General features: G+C 34.5%; 2 protein-coding genes across 7 annotated transcripts in view; one reads left to right on the forward strand and one right to left on the reverse strand.

Annotated features, from left to right (window-relative positions):
* Positions 1-15,970, forward strand: part of CASD1 (CAS1 domain sialic acid O acetyltransferase 1) — a 35,859-nt gene extending 19,889 nt beyond the window's left edge. For all 3 annotated transcript variants that reach the window (XM_014057485.2, XM_014057487.2, XM_014057488.2), the window contains 8 exons: positions 4,106-4,225; positions 6,193-6,349; positions 6,999-7,078; positions 9,459-9,560; positions 9,758-9,898; positions 10,128-10,205; positions 11,957-12,049; positions 13,305-15,970. In XM_014057485.2, coding sequence (XP_013912960.1) covers positions 4,106-4,225; positions 6,193-6,349; positions 6,999-7,078; positions 9,459-9,560; positions 9,758-9,898; positions 10,128-10,205; positions 11,957-12,049; positions 13,305-13,562 — 1,029 coding nt within the window. In that variant the 3' untranslated portion in view covers positions 13,563-15,970. The remainder of the gene's footprint in view (positions 1-4,105; positions 4,226-6,192; positions 6,350-6,998; positions 7,079-9,458; positions 9,561-9,757; positions 9,899-10,127; positions 10,206-11,956; positions 12,050-13,304) is intronic.
* A 1,590-nt stretch (positions 15,971-17,560) lies between these two features.
* Positions 17,561-20,286, reverse strand: part of SGCE (sarcoglycan epsilon) — a 49,011-nt gene continuing 46,285 nt past the window's right edge. For 3 of the 4 annotated variants that reach the window (XM_014057481.2, XM_014057480.2, XM_014057483.2), the window contains 2 exons: positions 18,663-18,697; positions 17,561-18,305 (listed from right to left, as the gene is read on the reverse strand). In XM_014057481.2, the coding sequence (XP_013912956.1) occupies positions 18,255-18,305; positions 18,663-18,697 (86 nt within the window). In that variant the 3' untranslated portion in view covers positions 17,561-18,254. The remainder of the gene's footprint in view (positions 18,306-18,662; positions 18,698-20,286) is intronic. The other variant, XM_014057482.2, reaches the window with a different exon arrangement.

Genomic DNA, 20,286 nt, shown 5'->3' on the forward strand with positions numbered 1-20,286 from the left:
AAAGGGGAGGTTGGAGACTGGACGATAGTTATTTAAAACAGCTGGATCCAAGGATGGTTTCTTGTATTTGAATATTTTATTCATTTTCATTTTATACCATCACTTATATACTGTGCATTTGCAAAAAAAAAAAAGCAGTAAACACAACTCATCTTCCACCATGGAAAACCAACATAGCACTTCCATCCTCCATACAACCTTTCTTCTCCCCCTCCAACTTTCATTTCTCCCTTCCAACATTCCCCTCTTCTACTTCCCTTCCCCCTCAAACATTCCTTTCTCCCCTTCCCTCCATCTCACCCTCCTTACATTCCCCTCTCTCTCCCTCTTTACTTCTCCCTCTTCTTTCCCTCTACTTCTCCCTTTGGTGTATTTCTCTATTCATTAATCTATTCAATTTATATCTTACACTAAAATTTAAAAAAATGAAAAAAAAGGGGGGGGGAAATAAAAAGAAAAAAGAAAGAAAAAAGAGCAACAGTATACGAGTGCATTCTTATTCTATAAGTTGAAACTATATTTCCACCCTCCCCCCCATAAACCCCCCCTCCCTAATCCCCTTCCGACTTCCCAGGTCCCATAACCGGCATAACTCTTTATCAAACACAGTCTGGAGTATATTAAAACCAAATAGATTAAAAAATAAAAAATAAAAGATAAAGGAAAAAAAATAAGGAAAAGAACAAAAAAAAGGAAAACAGGAAAAAATCAATAAACTCTCTACATTAAGCTCAGCTCAGCTTCCCATCATTATGATGTACACTTAAACAGTGTACATCATTCCTAATTTCATTTCATTTATTACTTCCAGGATTTCAAACTATGTTGAAACCAAGTAGGTTAATCAAATGGAATTCTCTAACTAGGGGCCTTGTCTCTTTATCTAAATGTCCAAACTTTTAATTTGTCTCTTATAAAGCAACTTAAACACCTCAAATATTCCTCTCGGTTTCTGTTCCAACTCCTCTCATCCTGCCTCTACCCATGTCCATATATGTATTTTATTATCATCCATACTCCTCTCATATTTGCTCCACCTTCCTTCAAACCCCCTGAGTATATCCTTCCAAACATCATATTCAAATAAAAATTTCTATAAAGATCAACTTGCTTTCTGGCTCAAAATAAACTCTAATTAAACCTTCACTACCCTCCCGTCTACGCCTCCCTTCCCAACTCAATTCGACCAAACCACAATCCAAAAGCATCACAATCTCCGCCTTCCTCATCCTAGAGAACATAAAGAGTTTATATGAAAATTCAAAGTTGTCCATCAAATCTTTTTTTTTTTTTTAAGTCCCATACAATATAATTTCCGAGGAGATCAGCATCGTTTCTTTCAGCCTTAATGTCTCTTCACCGGTATACCACTACACCATTTTATACAAGACAGAGTCACAAAGTTATTCGAGTTAAAATTAAGCAAATGTTTTGGAAGCATAACTAAGTACTTATTCTCTGTTCCTCCGCCCCTCCGGAGGGGAAAAACAACACCTCCCGCCTTGTAGCTGTGTGATTGGTTGTCTCTCTTCTACTTCTCCTTGTCTTTGTACAAGTCCAGGTAATTCAAGAAGTCCCGCCTTTAAGATCTTATTGTAAAAGTCTCGAGCTTCGCAAGGTGAATTAAGGCGATGTTTTTGATCATCAAGTGTAACTGTAATACCAAATGGCACCTCCCATCTGTACTGTATCTGTTTATTTCTAAGTTCTTTAGTTAAAAAGACATAGTCTCTCCTGGCTCTTAACATCTGGGGTGGCATTTCTTTAAAGACAATCAGGTCCTGTCCATCAATGCGCAGCCTATTATTGTAAAGCTCTTGTAGTATCGCGTTTCTGGATTCTTTTGTAGCAAAGTATATAACTACATCTCTCGGGAGCTGTTTCTGTTTTGCTGTCCACAAATTATGGCGGTAAATTTTTTGGATCTGCCAATCAAAGTTGAGTCCCGGACTTCCCACCAAACAATTGAGAGCCTCAGAAAAGGTCAGCTTCAAATTCTCCTGATCATTTTCACGCAATCCCCTAAGTCTTATTGCAAACGCAGTTTTTTTATAGTTTGTCATAACAAGTTGTCTCTCTGCCTTGTCAAATTCCTGTTGCAACTTTTCAATTTTAGATGTCAGATTAGAGTTGGCTTCTTCCAAAACTTCCAGTTTATCCTCCATTCCTGCAATATAATCTGTCATCACATTTATAACCCCGATGGTATCCTCCTTTGTTTGAGCAATCTTGGCATCAAGTTTGTCACATAATTCCGAAATAAATTGCATCATTTCCTCTTTAAATTCTCTGAGAGTTTCAAAAAGAAATTCTTTCGTTAACAAATCTCCAGTAGGGGGCGTAGAAGACAAAGACTGTGGCTTTATAGCGATTACTTGGGAAGCATTTTTTAAAAAACGTTTCATTTGCTTTGATTTGGGAGTCATGATAAGAAAAAAAAAGAGAACAAACAAAGCCTCTGCGCACCTTGATTTGAAATAAAATACTTTCAGTAAACTTTGGCAGTTAATAAAGAGAGATCTTCAGGAGAACAGGGTTGGTTAAATATATCATATATCGACTGCGAAGGCTGTAAATCGCCATTTTGAAAAACAATTAAACAAAGGAGTTTTTTGTAAAATTGAAGCTGGTATTTTAAATAGAAAAAAAAAGGTTCACCGGTATGGTCGCTGCTCAGATTTATCTTTAACAAGTTAATTACAAAATCTTGTACTGAGAGGGGGGGGTAACTTGCCTTGAGCTGAAAAAAGACAGCTGAGAAGTTTTGGCCGGAGTAATGACTCAGCTTTCCGTTGAATCACTCTCTTTCATTCACAGCCAAAAAAAATAAAGACTGTGAACCTCAAAGAGGACTCTAACTAGCTGGGGTCCCTCCCTGCTTTTTCCTTGCCTGGAAAAAGAGATATCTAAGATTTTAAATAGATATACAAACCAAAACTCTGAGAGCAGCTTCGTTAAGCTACCGTCGGCGGCAAGCCCCTCCCCTGGAATCCCAAGGATGGTTTCTTCAGGAGGGGTCTCACCACCGCCGCCTTTAAAGCGGGGGGAAAGATCCCCTCCCGAAGAGAGGCGGTAACAACCGCCTGGATCCAGCCTCGTGTCACCTCCCTGCTGTTTACAACCAGCCAGGAGGGGCACGGGTCCAGCACACATGTGGAGGCACCTACAGCTCTCATGGCCTTGTCCACATCCTCAGGGGTAACAGCTTGAAACTCAATCCAGCGATGGCTTACCAGATCATCCCCTAGTGCCTCGGCTGGTACTGCAGAATTGGAGTCCAGGTCTGCCCGGAGCCGAGCAACGTTGTCTGCGAGAAATTGGACGTAGTCCTCAGCCCTGCCCTGCAGCGGATCGCCCGTATCCTTCCTATTTAGGAGGGAACGGGTTATCCTAAACAGGGCGGCTGGGCGCGACTCAGCAGACGCAACCAGAGATGCAATGTGTGTTTTCTTAGCCGTCCTAATTGCCCGAACGTAATCTCTGGTGTAGGTTGTCAAAAAATGCTTGGCTCGATTCGGATTTGCTGGACCTCCATAGGTACTTTCTATTGGGGAGATTTGAAAACAGTGATAATTATAAGATAATATTAGCAAACAATGCTAATTGATGCAAATGAAATGTAATATTATTTATCACCTCACTGGTGTGTCATCTATTTAGGAGAGCTGTTTTAATTATGGCTTTTTGTGTATGGTTTTAAGGAGAGTAACTATTTTGTTCTTCTGATGGAGTTATTGGAACAATGTCCAGTCTTTATATCTAAACTGTTTTGTTATTTATTTATTTGTTTGTTTGTTTGTTTGTTTGTTTATCTATCTATTTATTATAAATGCTTCTATGTTGCTTCCATTATTTGACTTTAGTTCCTACATGCATACATATAAAAAGATCTGTCTCTTTCATCATGAAGTCAATGAATGGTTAGTTGGGGATGTATTGAAAAGACAAAATAAATATGGAATGGAGCTTTAACATCTAGTAATATAGAGGTTTACTGAGACAAAATTAAAATCAAATGGTTTTCATATATCATTATTTTTAAATTGGAATTTAATCAGTGAGAATTACTTGATTTTTTTTAATGCATCTATGTTTTTGTTCATAGTTCCTGCCAGTGTACATGCACATCCGTGTTTTGGTTGCTGCATATCTATTCCAAACAGGCTATGGACATTTCTCATACTTTTGGATTAAAGGAGATTTTGGCATTTATAGAGTGTGTCAGGTAAGAAACTTTTATATACATACCTCCATCTCATAATGCCTAGACTTTTGTATTCATTTGAGGAAACTTTACACACTTGTGCCTTTTAGAAAAGGGCTTTCCTTCAATTCCATTTTGAGATAAAAATTATGAAATTTGTTCTAAGCCTAATAAAATTTAAGCAACTATTTTATAAACCTGGTAACTGCAGACTGTATCTATTTCAGAAAGAGAATTGCCTCCTTCCCAGGCATTATAAAGCTTAGAAAAAAAGGCTCTAGTTTCTAACCTAAAGTTCAGATAAACATATTGGTTCGAAGTTTTAAGTTGCCTGCTAGAATTCTTGAATCATTATTTTCAACCAAATTAAATTGTTATGAAATGTCTGGCATTAAATAATAAAAACAACAATAAAAGAAGCAACACTACATATGCATCTGAACCAAAAACAGATGGAAAAGAAAAAAAAATTAAAGAAAGATTGTGGATCTTGTGGCTTATCAAGATGAAACAAGAAGATGGCAAAATTGGCAGAACTACACAGTAATATCAAAGAACGGAGTTCTCTAGAACCATTCTTTGTTTGGGAACTGGCTCCAAAGCTACTGGGGACCATGAACCATGTTTAAGATTGATACATGCCAGAAGTGGGGGGGCAGGGGTAGGCTTTCCAACTTTTTTTTTCTTTCTTGCTCACCAACTAGAAAACTACAACATGACAGGTTTGTAGAGAAAGCTGGCAGTAGACTAGATGAGATAGGCAAGATGTGGACCGTTGTGATGTGTGGATTTTCTTTTTTCAATCTTAAGGATAGTGATAGAGAGGATAAAGATTGAGAACTAAGCAGACCGGAGGTGGTTGCTGGTTCTGCCTGGATCGGTTGAAAAGGTAGTGGCAGTGGGAGGCTCCGCCCACTCACCCGGAAACTTCTGCGCATGCACAGAAGCGCACACATATAGGAGCACACCCAAACCATAGTAAAAAAATTAGCAACCCACCTCTGAAGCAGACCAATATTAGTGATTGCCTCTCCCTCCCAACAAGAAGATCCATGGAGCAGTTTTTTCCACATCAATGGCCAGAGGGGAAAAATATTGGACCAAAAGTGTTACTCATCTTGTAATGGCTTGCCCACTATATCCCATCATACTTTCAATCCCGTAAAAGCTATTTTAGCTCTTACAAGATTGGCAAGTCTTAACTACTTTTATTTAAAAGCAAACCATATTGCATTATAGAAAATTTCATAATGGATCTTTATTTTAGCATCCAGTTTATCTCTAAATTCATTGGACAGATTTTTTTTTTATCTTGCCAATATCTTATGAGTACAATGTGTATGTTCTTGACTGCAAAATGGTTAAGTTGGAGAACTTGTAAATTGCTTTGTGGGCAAAGTACTAAGCTACAAATTACCTCTTATTAAAATTACAATGTAGACATTTCATCCATTAAAACGGAAGTGAAATTTCCAGATGATACACCTTTAATAGCAACATCTTGTATCGTTTTTCTTTACCATGCACAATGTATCAGGCCCTGTAATTGTAGATAACAAAACTAATATGATAAATGTGTTTCTAAATCTCTAATCATTAGCTGGAACTGCTGAACTGGAATTCTGCAAATCTGCTTTAGACTGGCTCTATTGCAGCAAAAGGGAGATATTTTGCCTAGATCTGAAAATCTGTAGTTTGAATCTATATTCCAAAATGAATGCAGATTCCTGTGGCTAAACAAGAAAGTGTTATATGTGAATTTTAAGAGTTTTTTAAACTGAATTTTAACTCAACTTTTTTAGAGCCTGAGTTACAAAATTGTTACTCATCTAAATTGTAATAGAAATAATCTAAACTACAAATGTGCCTAAAATAGTCTGACATTTCTGGTGAAATTACAATCAGATTAAGATTATATTAAAATGTACCGATAAATTTATTTAATATTTCATTGCCATATACTTAGGTATTTTTCTCAATATTAACAGGTTTTGTTTCGACTGAACTTCCTGGTTGTGGTGCTATGCGTTGTAATGGATCGATCTTACCAATTCTATTACTTCGTTCCACTAGTCACTTTCTGGTTTTTAATCATATATATTACATTAGCTTTGTGGCCTCAAATTATCCTGAAGAAAGCCAATGGTAAATATTTCATTTTACACCCAAAAACTGTTAATATAGCTAACAATCACCATTTAATACTCAATTATTTTTCTCCCAGCATTTGAATATCTTAAAAATTCTCTATTCATTTCCCCATCTTTGCTAAATAGGAATTTACTAAAAGTTATATATATGTGGCTCTTTTTATGCACAAAACAATTATTTTCAGGTGGTCTTGGCCCAGGCCCAAACCAAAATTATATGGAGTGAAACGAGTTTCTTATCTTAAATATAGTTACCATAGAAAGAAGTAGTTCAAGACTGTAGAAAATTCTAGTTGAAAGGTTTCATTGGGGATGGTATGATCAGATGTTGTTGATGGTTGTGATGATTGCTGAAGGGAGTGTCTGGAAGGAAATCCTGGGAAGATTGGAAATGGGAGTGGGCGTGGGTGGGCTCTAACATATAGATGATGCACTACAGAAAGAAAAAGGATGATGCACTACAAAAAGGACTATAGTGCTCTCTTGCAGCTCAATATATAGTTGTCCAAGTCTTACCAAAAAAAGCTATTCAATGTATTAACCTAATCACAGGATTTACACAATGTGTTTACTGTATTAAAAATAATATGAAAATTTTCTCTAAAAATGAATAATAATTTCTCTTCATTGTTGCTTTTCTACAGGTAGTTTCTTCTGGCATTCTGGCTTGCTGTTAAAATTAGGATTCCTGTTTGTCTGCATTTATTTTTTAGCATACTCTGAGGTTTGTATTGAACTTTAAGTGTGGTAGAATACAAATTCAATATAGAATTAACACTTAAGAGAAAGCATTTACAATGTTGGAACAGGCAAGGTAACAATCTATTATGTTCGAAAAGAACAAGGTATTTTTGTTGAAAACAATTAACATGCTTTTACCTATATGGTAATGCATTAACCATTTTATGACAAATTGGGTTTTGAAATGCCTGACAATCCAAAAATGAGGCATCTGTTTTTATAATGCACATTAGCCTGTGCTTTTTAATTATGGCGAGAGGGTGTTAGATATTTAGTTTTAAGAGTTTTTATTTTTTTATTTTTCTACATCTACTATTAATAAATGTGGTAGGATATTAGGAACAAAAATGTTCTAAACAGAAATCAAAGGAAAGATTATTTGGATGTTTTATTAAGTGTACGTGTGAGTGCCCACACATACAAGCAAACAAACAAAAGAGCACATTTTGAAACAACTACAAGAATTGCCAAACCACCACAAACAAAAGCATACTGTGGAGCTTATGGACTTGTGAATAGTACTGAAATTTTTCAGTATTTCTGGATAAATATGACCCAAAATGATTGTTTTTATATATCCTAAATAAATAAGTATAATTTTTGACCCATTTCTTTAATTGGGTTCTCTTTATCTAGTTTTAGGAATTGTCTGGAAAAATATATCATAATTATGCAAAAAATATTTTTGGAAACAGTGACAAATATTTAAAATTGTATATAGATAACTGTGTATCAATAATTTAACTTAATATCCCCAAAATTCATAAACGTTTTTGTAATAAAAATTTACACTTCTGAAGACACAGCTGAAGAATGAGTTGTATATATTTTTCATGTCTGAAACACATACTTATATGTTATGTTGTTACATAATACAATAATTTACTTTGGCATGCAGACATTGCTATTTACCAAATGTTACACTATTTGGAGATATGTACAATATGAATTTTACGTACATATATGGATGTCCATGGAGTCATATTACAAGTAGTCCTCTTACAACAGTTCATTTAGTGATCATTCAAAGTTATAACAATACTGAAAAAATGACATGACCTTTTTTCACACTCATGACTGTTGCAACAACCCAATGGTTGCATGACCTAAATTCAAATACTTTAAAACTGACTCATATTTATGACAGTTACAGTGGCCCAGGATAATATGATCACCCTTTACCCACCTTCTGACAAGCAAGTCAGTGGGGAAAGCCAAATTCACTCAATAACTGTGTTATTCCCTTAACAACTGCAGTGATTCATTTAACAACTATAGCAAGAAACAAAATTAACTTAACAAATGTCTCAGTAACAGAAATTTTGGGCTCAATTGATGTAATAAGTCAAGGACTGCCTGTACATATAAATCTATACACAGATGGGTATCTATGGAGAGCAGGGAATATAAATGATGAAAATTGTGTGATGCATCACTGAAGGTGTATCCTTGCAGTGGTTTGTAGCTGTTGCTGGCTATATATTATATTTCCGTATTTTTTAGCATTCCATTTTATAATTAGCCTTTTAATTAATCATCCTGAATATGTACAGTAAACATGCTGTTCAGTAGGCAAAGATCTGGAAACTATTAAGGAAGTGGGAAATTCAGCCTTATACTTATGCATACCGCATGATTAATCTTAAAATACTATTTCCTTTTCAAAGAATTATTGTACTAATAGTTTTAGCTATGTATTTATATTAAGACTTGGGAAGTGAATAGGTTAATATATGTGGCCATTATATTGAAATATGAAATTATTTCATTTTAAAAGTATTTAGGAATAAAAGGTGTTGAGGAATAAAACTGTTGTTTTTTTTCTACAGGTATAAGGTATTGATTAGATATAATGCTTCATGAATGTAATCCCATTTTGCTAAAAAAAATGTTAACGTACATTAGATGGAATCTGATATGAAATAACATTTTTCCTATCATTAAATACTAAGATTAATTATATTTTCTGGATGTTTGCCTTTCATATGTAGCGGATATAAAACGTCTACACACCCCGGTTAAAATGCCAGGTTTATGGGATGTAAAAAAATAAAATAAGTGAAGCATATTGATGGCAGTTCTTTTCTTCAGCTGGAACTGACTTTAGTCAAGGTGGATGGAATTATACCCAGTTCCAAATATCAATCAATTTTGCACAAAAGCTTTAGGTCTCTGCTAAAATGCTGAAGATGAAGAAGAATTTCATCTTTCAATATGAGCCCTCATGTTAAATCTAATTTTTTAATTGAATCTTTTATTTTCTTCTAAATATATTTCTACTCACGGAAATTGAGTATTTGTGTCAGATGACCTAGTACTGTAACATAGCCGTTGTGTACAACATATATGTTTGTTTCTTACAGGATCTATTTGAAAAGGTTTTTTCTATATGGCCATTGTCCACATTTTTTGAACTAAATGGGAGCGTCTATGAATGGTGGTTTAGATGGAAATTAGATCGATATGTATGTATTTTTAATTTTTTCATATATATTTTTATGTGATCTTATAATAGCTATATTCTCATGTTTAAATTATAATTTCAGTTTCAAAGCAAAATAAAATTTTTAAAAGGGAATATACATTTAATGTTACTCCAACTATAATCTTAAATTAATGTTTGTTAAATGTTGAGATAAAGCAATATTCTTTTCTCTTACAGGTTGTTTTCCATGGAATGTTGTTTGCTTTCATTTATCTAACTTTTCAGAAACGGCATGTCCTCTCAGAAGGAAAGGGAGAACCACTTTTTCCTACCAAAGTTTCAAATATTTTCTTATTTATTTCAGTAGTGTTTTTTCTGGTACGTTTCTAAACTACGATGCCTAAATACTGTTTTTATTAAATTGGAGGCTTAAGTGACATGTCACCAAGACTATCTGCTAATAGACACTTATGGAAAGGGACAATTAGTGTTTTAAATTTGAATTATTTCAAGGATATTTATCTTAGGCTGAATGCAATATCTGTTTTCATAAATAATTGAAAAAATAATTGCTTTATTTGGCTCTTATTTTATTTTAAATTTATAGACATATTCCATCTGGGCAAGTAGTTGTAAGAATAAAACTGAATGCAATGAAATGCATCCTTCTGTTTCAGTTGTGCAGGTAATTATATTCTTTGCCATATCTATGATTAAATTGACACATATAGCTAATAAAGCACAAAGTATTATATTTTATAAAGAAAATTCGTGAACTTTGTGAACTCGTATTCACAAAGAAGAGAGCAAAGCCAAATTAATTGACTCAATAATTAAGCATTTTGTTGATTAATGGAGCAGGGGACCCTAACCTTCGGGCTGCGGACTGTACTAGTCTACGATCCATTGGGAACCAAGCCATGCAAATGGCTGCCAAGCACACACAATTTTATTTGTGCATGCATGGGAGCTAGATTGCGTGCATGAAACCCGCACCTTTCCCACTGCTGCTTTGGACCTGGAAAGCTTGGGGACTGCCACAGTGGCGTATATAGCTATAATACATGTTTATAGCAGGCATTTCTGGTTAATTTTTCTTTCACTAGACATAAATTATGGATTCTATAACTGAAATACTTCTAATCAGAGATGTGCAAAATGAGACAGTGTTTTCTCATGAAATTTTACAGTTATTCCCAAGAGCATGTCAGTATGGGCATTTTTGACATTCTTCATTATTATTTTGTTCTGCAAAATAATAATCTGGAATACCATCTGTGATGAATGTACTTTTAGAAAAGCACAAATCATATCCATAATGCCAGTATTGATGTATTCCTAAATGAAATATTTTGGGAGCAAATGAAAAAAAGTGCACATCCCTGCTTTCAGTCTCCCAACAACTGTACAGAAAAATATTTTAGATTTAAGATTTTTTTTTCTCTTTTAAATTAATCCTGGTAGACATTGGAATAGGATTCTTCAGAATATCTAGTAAATCTTTGTTCCAGATTTCTTTTTTGTATCATATGAAAGCCTCAAGAAGCTAAAGCATGCACTCTAGCATGATAATCATACATATGTGTTCTGACCCCTCCTTCGTCCAGTAACGAAAGCCGAGACACGCTTAATGAGAATGTCCTTTAATAACAAGACCAGACTCTCGGTGGCTGAACAAAAACTGGCAGCAATCCAGCCTGCCAAATTTGTTTCTCTTTAGTCAAAGCGTTGACTTCTGCAAGAAGGGCGTGGCACAAGCAGTCTTTTTTATAGTCTGGAGAGGAGCCTAATGACTATCAGCTGAGCGTAATTACCTCCTGTAATTACGTAGTTGTTCTTGACAAGTAGCTCTTCGATTGCGTGCATCCCAGAACAACTCACTGTTGGTTTCTGGATCCCTCTCCCTTGTCTCCTCCCCACTGATCCAAGGGTCAGGCGCCACCTGGTGGCCAACCAGTCTCTCGGTGCCCTGCTCGGAGTCAGAACCCTGTCCAGGGTCCTCCACATCCTCCAGGGCTGACTCATAGGGCACCTCGCTGTCGGAGTCTGGTAGCAGCTCCAACGGCTCCTGCTGGGCCACAACACATATGCATATAGACACTTGCAGTCCTTTAAATCTTAGCAATATATGTGACTCTTGAAGCAGAAATTGTTCACTGTGTGTTGAACTCAGGTTGGCTTGAACTTAGCTCAGCAATTTGTTGTTACTCAATTTAGGACTAATAGGTCCTCATTTTTGAGGAAAGTATTTGTAAAGATATTCAGGTGTAGGTTGTAATTTTTGTATCTGATAAAATTTAGCAGTTTGCTTATTCCTTGGTAATTTTCATGTTAACAGAATTTGAATTTCTTATAATCTTCAGTTGGTTGTGTAACCTAAATGCATAGAATAAACTGGCTATATATTTTACATGGTATTTTGTTTTTGTCTTTCAGATTTTAGCTTTCATCCTAATTAGGAATATACCTGGCTATGCTCGTTCAGTATACAGTTCATTTTTTGCATGGTTTGGCAGAATTTCTCTTGAGGCAAGTAGCATCACATAGTTCTAATTTTAAAACTGAAACATCTAAATTGGGTGTAATAAGAATTCATTAATAAAGCATCACATAGAAAGCATGTGGATTGTGTTCTATATTGACTTTAAAATATTCCTTCTTGATTGCAATTTTTAATGGGATACAAAACGAAGTAAAGTTAAATAGAATTAAATGAAAATGCATGTTTTACTTGGCTATTACCATATTTTTACCTGGGGTCTCATCCCATTGTTTTGACCCGATATTTTTTCTAAAGATGAAGTACAATCATCAGGCCTTGTAACCCACATGGACAATTATGCAAATATGGACAGTTTTGAAAGGAGTGTCATGTAGCAGTTTAACATAAATACCACTAGGATACTCACGTTAAAAATCTACCCTTAGGCATCCAAGCCTCCCGAGTGACTTGACAGATGTTTCATTCTGTTATTGCAACAAACGTCACCATATAGCAATAGCAATAGCAGTAGACTTATATACTGCTTCATAGGGCTTTCAGCCCTCTCTAAGCGGTTTACAGAGAGTCAGCATATTGCCCCCAACAATCTGGGTCCTCATTTTACCCACCTCGGAAGGATGGAAGGCTGAGTCAACCCTGAGCCGGTGAGATTTGAACTGCTGATCTAGCAGTAGCCTGCAGTGCTGCATTTAACCACTGCGCCACCTTGGCTCTCATATGGCTTACGTGGTGAAAATCGCAGAAGAGAACATTATTGGATTGCATTGACAGAACTAATATATATCAAAAGCAATACCACTTAGACTTATTTACCGCTTCACAGTGCTTTACAGCCCTCTCTAAGTGGTTTAAAGTCCACCTATTGCCCCCAACAGTCTGAATCCTCATTTACCAACCTCGGAAGGATGGAAGGCTGAGTCAACCTTGTACCTGTCAGGAACAAACTACTGGCAATCAGCAGAGTTAACCTCTAATACTGCACTCTTAAGTACTATGCCACCACGCAGTGGTGAAACTATGATTCCCCCCCCCCATTTGTACAAAGCAATTTAGATTTGATATTCACTGTGAATAAAGAAAGCAATTTATATTCCAGATTGAATAAAAGTCACCAACCCTTACTAGAGGGAGTTTGCTTCTTCATCAGTTAGTAGCTTAGTAATGATGCTTTGCTGCTATAGAGATAATCTGTTTCACTAAGCTTACAGTATGTAGTAGCAGCCCATGTGTTCAAATGTCCAGTATCCCATAATTCTAATTCTTATTATATTTTCTTTCCAGCTCTTCATCTGTCAGTATCACATTTGGCTGGCAGCAGATACAAAAGGAATCTTGGTCCTTATTCCAGGAACCCCCATGCTCAATATTATTGTCAGCACTTTTATATTTGTCTGTGTGGCTCATGAAATTTCCCAGATCACAAATGATCTTGCACAGATTGTTGTTCCAAAAGATAATGTAATGCTGCTGAAAAGATTAATATGGGCATGTGTGTTTTTCTCCGGATTTCTCTTTTTATCATCTTTTCAAAAACAGTGAAGGTGTTAACTTTCACAAAATCCTTCAGTCATTGCTTCTGCTTCATTTTATATCTCCTGAATAAATGAAAATCAGCTGGAATTACATACTCCCCCAACTCTGTTTCTGTTCCTGTGGAGCACAAGAAAAAGAAACATAGGAAGTACACTAAACATGTATATGTTGTCTAAGGATAACATCAATTCAGGAAAATAGGAATGCATTATATATAACACTATGGGGAGAAAAAAAATGATTTTTCTGCTGGAGGATTATTCTGTTTACAAATCTTTCTAAAATTAATGTACAATCGAGCAAAATGAGCTCAGCTAAAGGCATTTAAGACTTTTTCTGGAAGCATTTCTTAAAATGATTAATAATTATTTACATTCACTGTATGGAAAAACAAAACTGCTTATGCTGCAACAAATTACATAACTCACCTCTTGATGGCATTTTGAATTCCTGGAATCACATAGAGAAATCATTGAAGACCATAAGGCTTCAACAAAATACTGCATAGCATCTGGGAACAAAATGTCTGTAGTGATTTATTTTAAATTTCTAAGTATATGTATTACTTCTGGGGAATTGTCAAGAACTGAGGGATAAAAAGACACTGAAATATAATCTTAATGTTTACAAACTGCATTTCAGTTCAGTAGATCTTCAGCAAATTCTCTGTGTATAATGATTGACATTCATTTTGAATATTTTGAGCAGTCTTATTTTTCTTCCACTGTTTATTTTTAATCAGTATTTTCAAGTCTTTAGTTAATTGAAAATGTAATATTTCCTGAGATTTTCCTTTCTGGTATACTGCTGAGTTACATTTTACTTCAGTTTTTCTTTTTTTCATGAAAAGAATTTCATTGGAACCAGATAACTTTATCTGACACACTTCTTCAAAGAAGTTGGGCATTTAGCTGTGATTGTTCTATCATTTCTGTAAGAATTACTTTTTGGCTTGGGAGAATTATTCAGAATTTGCATGGACTGCATGAGAAGTAAGGACAAAAAAAATTACCTCCTCAAATATAGGAATTTCAAAGCTATTTTACCAATCACTGTTTTAAAAGGGCTATGAAGCTGTTGTAATTTCTTTTTGAAATTAATCATGCACAATCCCATGCAAAACAGGTAGTTCGGGAATAGTATTATAAAGTTTTAAAATACAAAATGCTTCATTGTGGTTTACATATGCCCTTTAAATTCCATTAATATTTAGCTATATTCTCAGTAATATTTCTGTCCCTCTTCCTAAGCATGCTGTGCATAGGTTTAATGCCGTATATAATAATTGAATTTGAAGGAAATAGTATGACTTAATCTGAAAAAATTAAGTGGAATATGCCAATTCTGATATTTTAATTCTGGCAATTTGGAGTGTATTCTGGGCAATTTGTAGTCAAAATAAGATTATAAGTATTATCCAGTATACTAACATGTGTGGAATATGTAGCTTCTAAGATGCATATTCACATTAAAAATTCAGAATTTTTAAAACCTATCCCTCATTGGCTTTTTATCAGTATCAGCTTTAGCACTAAGTTTGAAAACTGGAGGTTTGTGGTGAAATGGTGTGTTTAATCTACTTTTTTTTTTTTTTTTTTTTACATTTTGGGGCATTGAAAACTAAAGAGCATTTTGAAGTGCTTCAGGAGTTTTTTGGCAAAGACATGTCTGCCTTTAAAAAAATAACACCTTAGGAGGTATGTTAATGGTATGTTCATTGGGGACTTATCTTTGATATCAGTTGCAACATGTCCCTAATATGTCTGCATGTTGCATCCAGTTTTAGCACTTGAAGAATGAATAGACAGTATTGTTTACTATGCATATGTGCAATTATAGGGCTTTTTATTTATTAGTGTGTTTTGATGTATGGAATTAGGAACTCATAATTCCCATTGTAATAGATTATACTAAACAATGGGAAATGAGAAGAGGAAATCCCACTAAATAATAATAGGAATAATAATAGGTTCCAAAATGTTAAATGTTTGTTACATTAGCTTCTTGTGTAAGTCCTGTGTTTATCTGACCATTTATTTCAACAGGTGTGAAAAGTTGTTTTACCATTAATGATTTGCATTTTTTTTCTTCAGTTTTGTTTAACATGGATGTAATAGCTGGCAAGTCAGGAATTGAATGTACAAATGAGATCCAGTGAGAATTTTTGTTCATTTGGGAGTGTTTTGTTATGTTACAATTTGAGTACTATAGATATTTTATTTATCTGTTGTACAGATTTGGTTAAAGATTATTTTTTAAGTTTGAAATATTGCACTTGTTTGCTATATATTTTTTAAAGAATATATTTCAAATTTATGTGAAAAATATGAAGTAATTTAAGGTTTAAATAAATGTGGTGTAAGTGCTTATTTTTGTACTAAAGGAGCATCAGTTAAGTAAAGGAGTGTTATGTGTATGTGTGTCTTTTATTTTTTTTTAAAAAGTAAGTTTTTAAAAAATCCCTGGCTTATCCTCTGACATAAAATACATGAAAATACTACAATATTACTTATACAATTCTTATATAAAATATTGCAAATATATTGTTAAAAATAATCCTTTCATAAAAGGCTCCAGTAAAAAAATAGGACCTAATGTTTTGCTGTATATAATTTAAAATTACTGTTTATCAGATTTGCAGAAAAGGAAAATGACCTTGAATTACAATTCCTTCATGAAAAACACAATAAGGAGCTTCATTTTGATACAATGTTTCAATTGGGTTATGCTACACAAAAAATGAAATTGTTTGAATATTATGTTGGAACAGCTCGAAGTATCTTGAATGTTTCATGTCTAGAAAACAACTTTCTTTGCTCCTCATAACTATAGGAGTAACAATGGTATTGTGCATATTATGCAAACACAAATTGCGCAAAACTTTGTTGCTTAAATTTGGTTGAAAAATTAAATGGCTGTTAAAAAGTTTTATATAAATATTAAACTACATCCCCATAGCAACCTGTAAAAATAGCTCTACTTTCACTCACTGAGATCTGCTTTAGAAACTAAACTCTTATTTAACAAAGAATAAAGGATCTTTTCACATTCTTCAGCAAATCCTCAGGTGACTTTCCCAGATCATAGGACAGAAAATGAATAGTTGTTTTATCATCACAAATTTTATGTCGTCTCCATTGGTCAGTTTTGTGTGGTTTTTTTAACAATAAACTAATCCTTAGTAAAATTCGTCACAGGATAAGATGGCTAAAGTGGCTACCAGTTGAGGTCAATTGCCTGCTTAAAGAAAAAGGAATCTTCAAGCTTTCTGGGATGCCAAGCGCTTGAAAATCTGGCTCTGCTAGTTTGCCCAGGAGATTCCAATGGGGGACCATCACACAGGTGGTGATTGATAGATTAAAAACAGATCTCCCCTCCCCTAATCCTACTCCCCTCCCCCATCTTTTAGTTATAATTGATAATTTATACTTTTATAGTGCTTAATTTGTTTTATTATATTCATGTTTTCATATTTTTTTAACATTGTAAGGTCCCCAGAATCATGCCATGGGAGATGTATGGCATTTAATAAATTAATTAAATAATAGCATATATCTCAGTTGTGGGTATTCATTTCTTGATTCATCTTTCTTAAATCAGCAGTAGTATATTTTCCTTCATTTTATTATTTGCGTCTCCTATTTGCCAATTTTCAAAATCACTTTTTTATAACTGCATTCTCAAGGGATGAAGGACTCACTCACCATTCACCTGTAATTTTTGGAATAACTGATCTATTCCAGAAACCTTTCTCAGCAGATCAAATTTGTATAGCAATTAGATGCCCATTGTTAGAAACTGCAACAATTGAATATGAAAAAATATCTCTAAAATTTGATGAAGAAACTGCATGACAGTAAGGCAAGTTCCTTGAATGCATTATGCAAAAAGATTTCTTCCTAAGATGTCACGAGGTTTAAAGATCCACACCTCGTTGTGTGTGGATGTGTGCTTAAGTGTTCAAGGGCAGCACCATCAGTATCTCATTGGACAAAAGCAACTCATTCAATATTTAGAATCTCCAATTTATTTAGAATATGCAACAGAAGAATATGTAATATATTTTCATTTGGGGATAGGTCATTAGGAATTAGAAATATTTAGCAAATTGCAATTTAAAAAAACCTTCATTAAACTAGATGTAGCTGGAGTAATGAAAAATAATGCTAAGATATCCATTTTCATTCTAAAAATACAGTATGGAATAATAGCACAGGAAATCAAGATTAGTGCTAAGAATGGAATATATTCTTAATTAACATCTAGTATTGCTGGTTTTCTGATTTAACAATTTCCATATACAAAGCATGGCAGAAAAAGAATTACACTTAGTTCAAAATTTCCTGCAAAAAGACTCCATTAAATTAAAATGCAACATGCTTTAACTTCACTTTTTAGTTTTCTAACAAAACCTTAACATGAATACTGGACATTTTACATAGTACAAAAGAATACTTTTAACAATGTCTAGTTGAAATAATGAATAGCTGAGTGCCTTATAAATGTTTTAATTAACTAATATAAAAATTAGTATTTTACAAATTTGTTGAAAATATCCAAAGTATAAAAAGATACAGTACATATAACAATATGGAAATGATACTTGACATCAGAATATTCTCTAGGCATGCATTAGAAACATTCATGTGTCAATGGAGCAAATAAGGAAATGAAATCTTGTATTGGTGTTTGATTTAATTACAAATTAATCGCTTCTGTAAATTTTCTTTCTTCAGGGATACCATTTACCTGAAAACGACAATTGATAAGGGTATTAGATTCAAAAGTTAATGTAGTTTTAAATTATAGGATAATCATGATGAATCTGTATCAGATTTAAGAAGCAACTGATATATTGAACTTGTTCTGCATAAAGCTAAAAAAGTGAATATCTGGAATGCATAAAAATAAAGACAATAAAGATAAAATAAACAAGGATGGAATTTGTAACTTCAAGTGTTCCTGAACTATGATTCCCAGCAGCCCATATTACTGGTTATGCTGTCTGTAATTGCTGGAAACCAGATTAGCAACGCAGGAGCTTAGATTCTTTTATCACTGTTTTTCACTGGGTAGAAAAAAAAGTGATACTAATGTAATACTTGCCTCCAATCTTTGAAATGTTGTCATGCGAAATTCTCCTTTAGTCCCCGAAAGCAGTAATAAAAATAAATAAATTGAATACACATCTCTCACAAATGAATTCCTGTCATAATTTTCCAGAGGGGTGGCCTTCAAAGTTTTTGCAGCAAAAACTAGAGAGTTGTGGTACCTTGAAGACTGATGAACACTTTACAGTAGCATAGATTTTTTAGTTTAACATCAATTTATCAGTTATGTGAAGTTTCTAACACTTGACGGTTACCAAGCACATTGGCTGCATGAAATGGATTATTATACTGTATCAAAACTTAGCATAAATTACTTTTTAAAATGCTGCTCAATTATCTTCCTAGGTGAATCTTCTATCTAGTTTTTGCCATTTATGAAGCATGTGCAAAATGTTTCACATAAACCTTTACTTGAGGAGCATAGCTGGATTTAGATAGCTTTCCCAGATCAAAATTGGGCTGTTTTCCTTCATGTATAAGATGAAATGAAGTTCTTTTGTTCCAGAGGAAGAGCCAATAGAAATTCCATAACAGTAGTTCACAAGATATGGGAAGGGAGAAAAGGGAAGGCATTCAGAAGATCAAGGGAATGAGCAAACTGATGGAATATATGCCATATTGGGACATTCTGTGTAGCTGAAAGGAGAGGGAGGGGGTTAGTGGGATGGGGATTGATGAGACATTGGCAGCAGCTCAGGCAAGAAATGACATATGGAATATGACAGCTGGGCCACGCAGAGACAAAAGACGAAGTGATTTGCACAAATATTAGGAAATCCATCTGGATTTTGTTTTGTCCAAATCCTTGAAAAATCAAGTATTTCAGGTTTTGGATTTGCCAAGCCATACCTGACCTGAAATGGTTCAGATGAACCTCCAGGTTCAAAAAAAAAATTCCTTGTGGCCTGCATAGCCCAAAGCTTAATTTATTGCCTGCCTCCAATATCTATGTTAACATAACTGCATTTAAATGAATTTTGATAATTAACAGTAATGCAAATCTCCCCATCTCTTCTCATTCTGCTCTGATTGATGGTCCAAGAACTAATCTAATACTAAATTAAAGAAAAAGAAAAGATTGCAATAAGTCTGTTCAGTAATAGGGATCTGCAAAATCTCCTTCATATGTATTCATGCAATGTGTAGCCCGTTTTGGATTCTCTGTTGATGAACTGAAACATATACTTCTGTTGCAAACAGATTACAGGGCAGGACTGGTTGAATCTAGATGCGGGTCCAAAATGTTATAGTCTACCACAAGTGTTCTGTTCCAGCTATATAGTTAGATATTATGTTCTCTTTCTTTTGGGTGTTAAACTGTTATATTTTGAAAGCTTGAGTTTGGACCATCAGAGAGGAGGAATAGTTTTGTCTCTATTTGTCCTGATTTAAGTTGGATGGTCATGTGATCTGGCTGGAGCTTTGGAGAAAAGCAGGCATTATAGAGTGCATGGTATGGCAAGGGGTCATTCTGGATTTAATCATTCTTAACAGATAGTGACTAAAGAATGAACTACAAAAGAAGAAATTGTTACAAGGGATCTTGACTAGACTAGACTAGGGTTTTTCTTCAAAGGGGTGATATTCTGGCTACTAGCAGACCAGACAGCCCAGGCTGA

Source organism: Thamnophis sirtalis, unplaced genomic scaffold (genome assembly GCF_051295495.1).
Source record: "Thamnophis sirtalis isolate CommonGarterSnake01/CBP01778 unplaced genomic scaffold, rThaSir2_p1.2 scaffold_4, whole genome shotgun sequence".
In the NCBI taxonomy this organism is placed as follows: domain Eukaryota; kingdom Metazoa; phylum Chordata; class Lepidosauria; order Squamata; family Natricidae; genus Thamnophis; species Thamnophis sirtalis.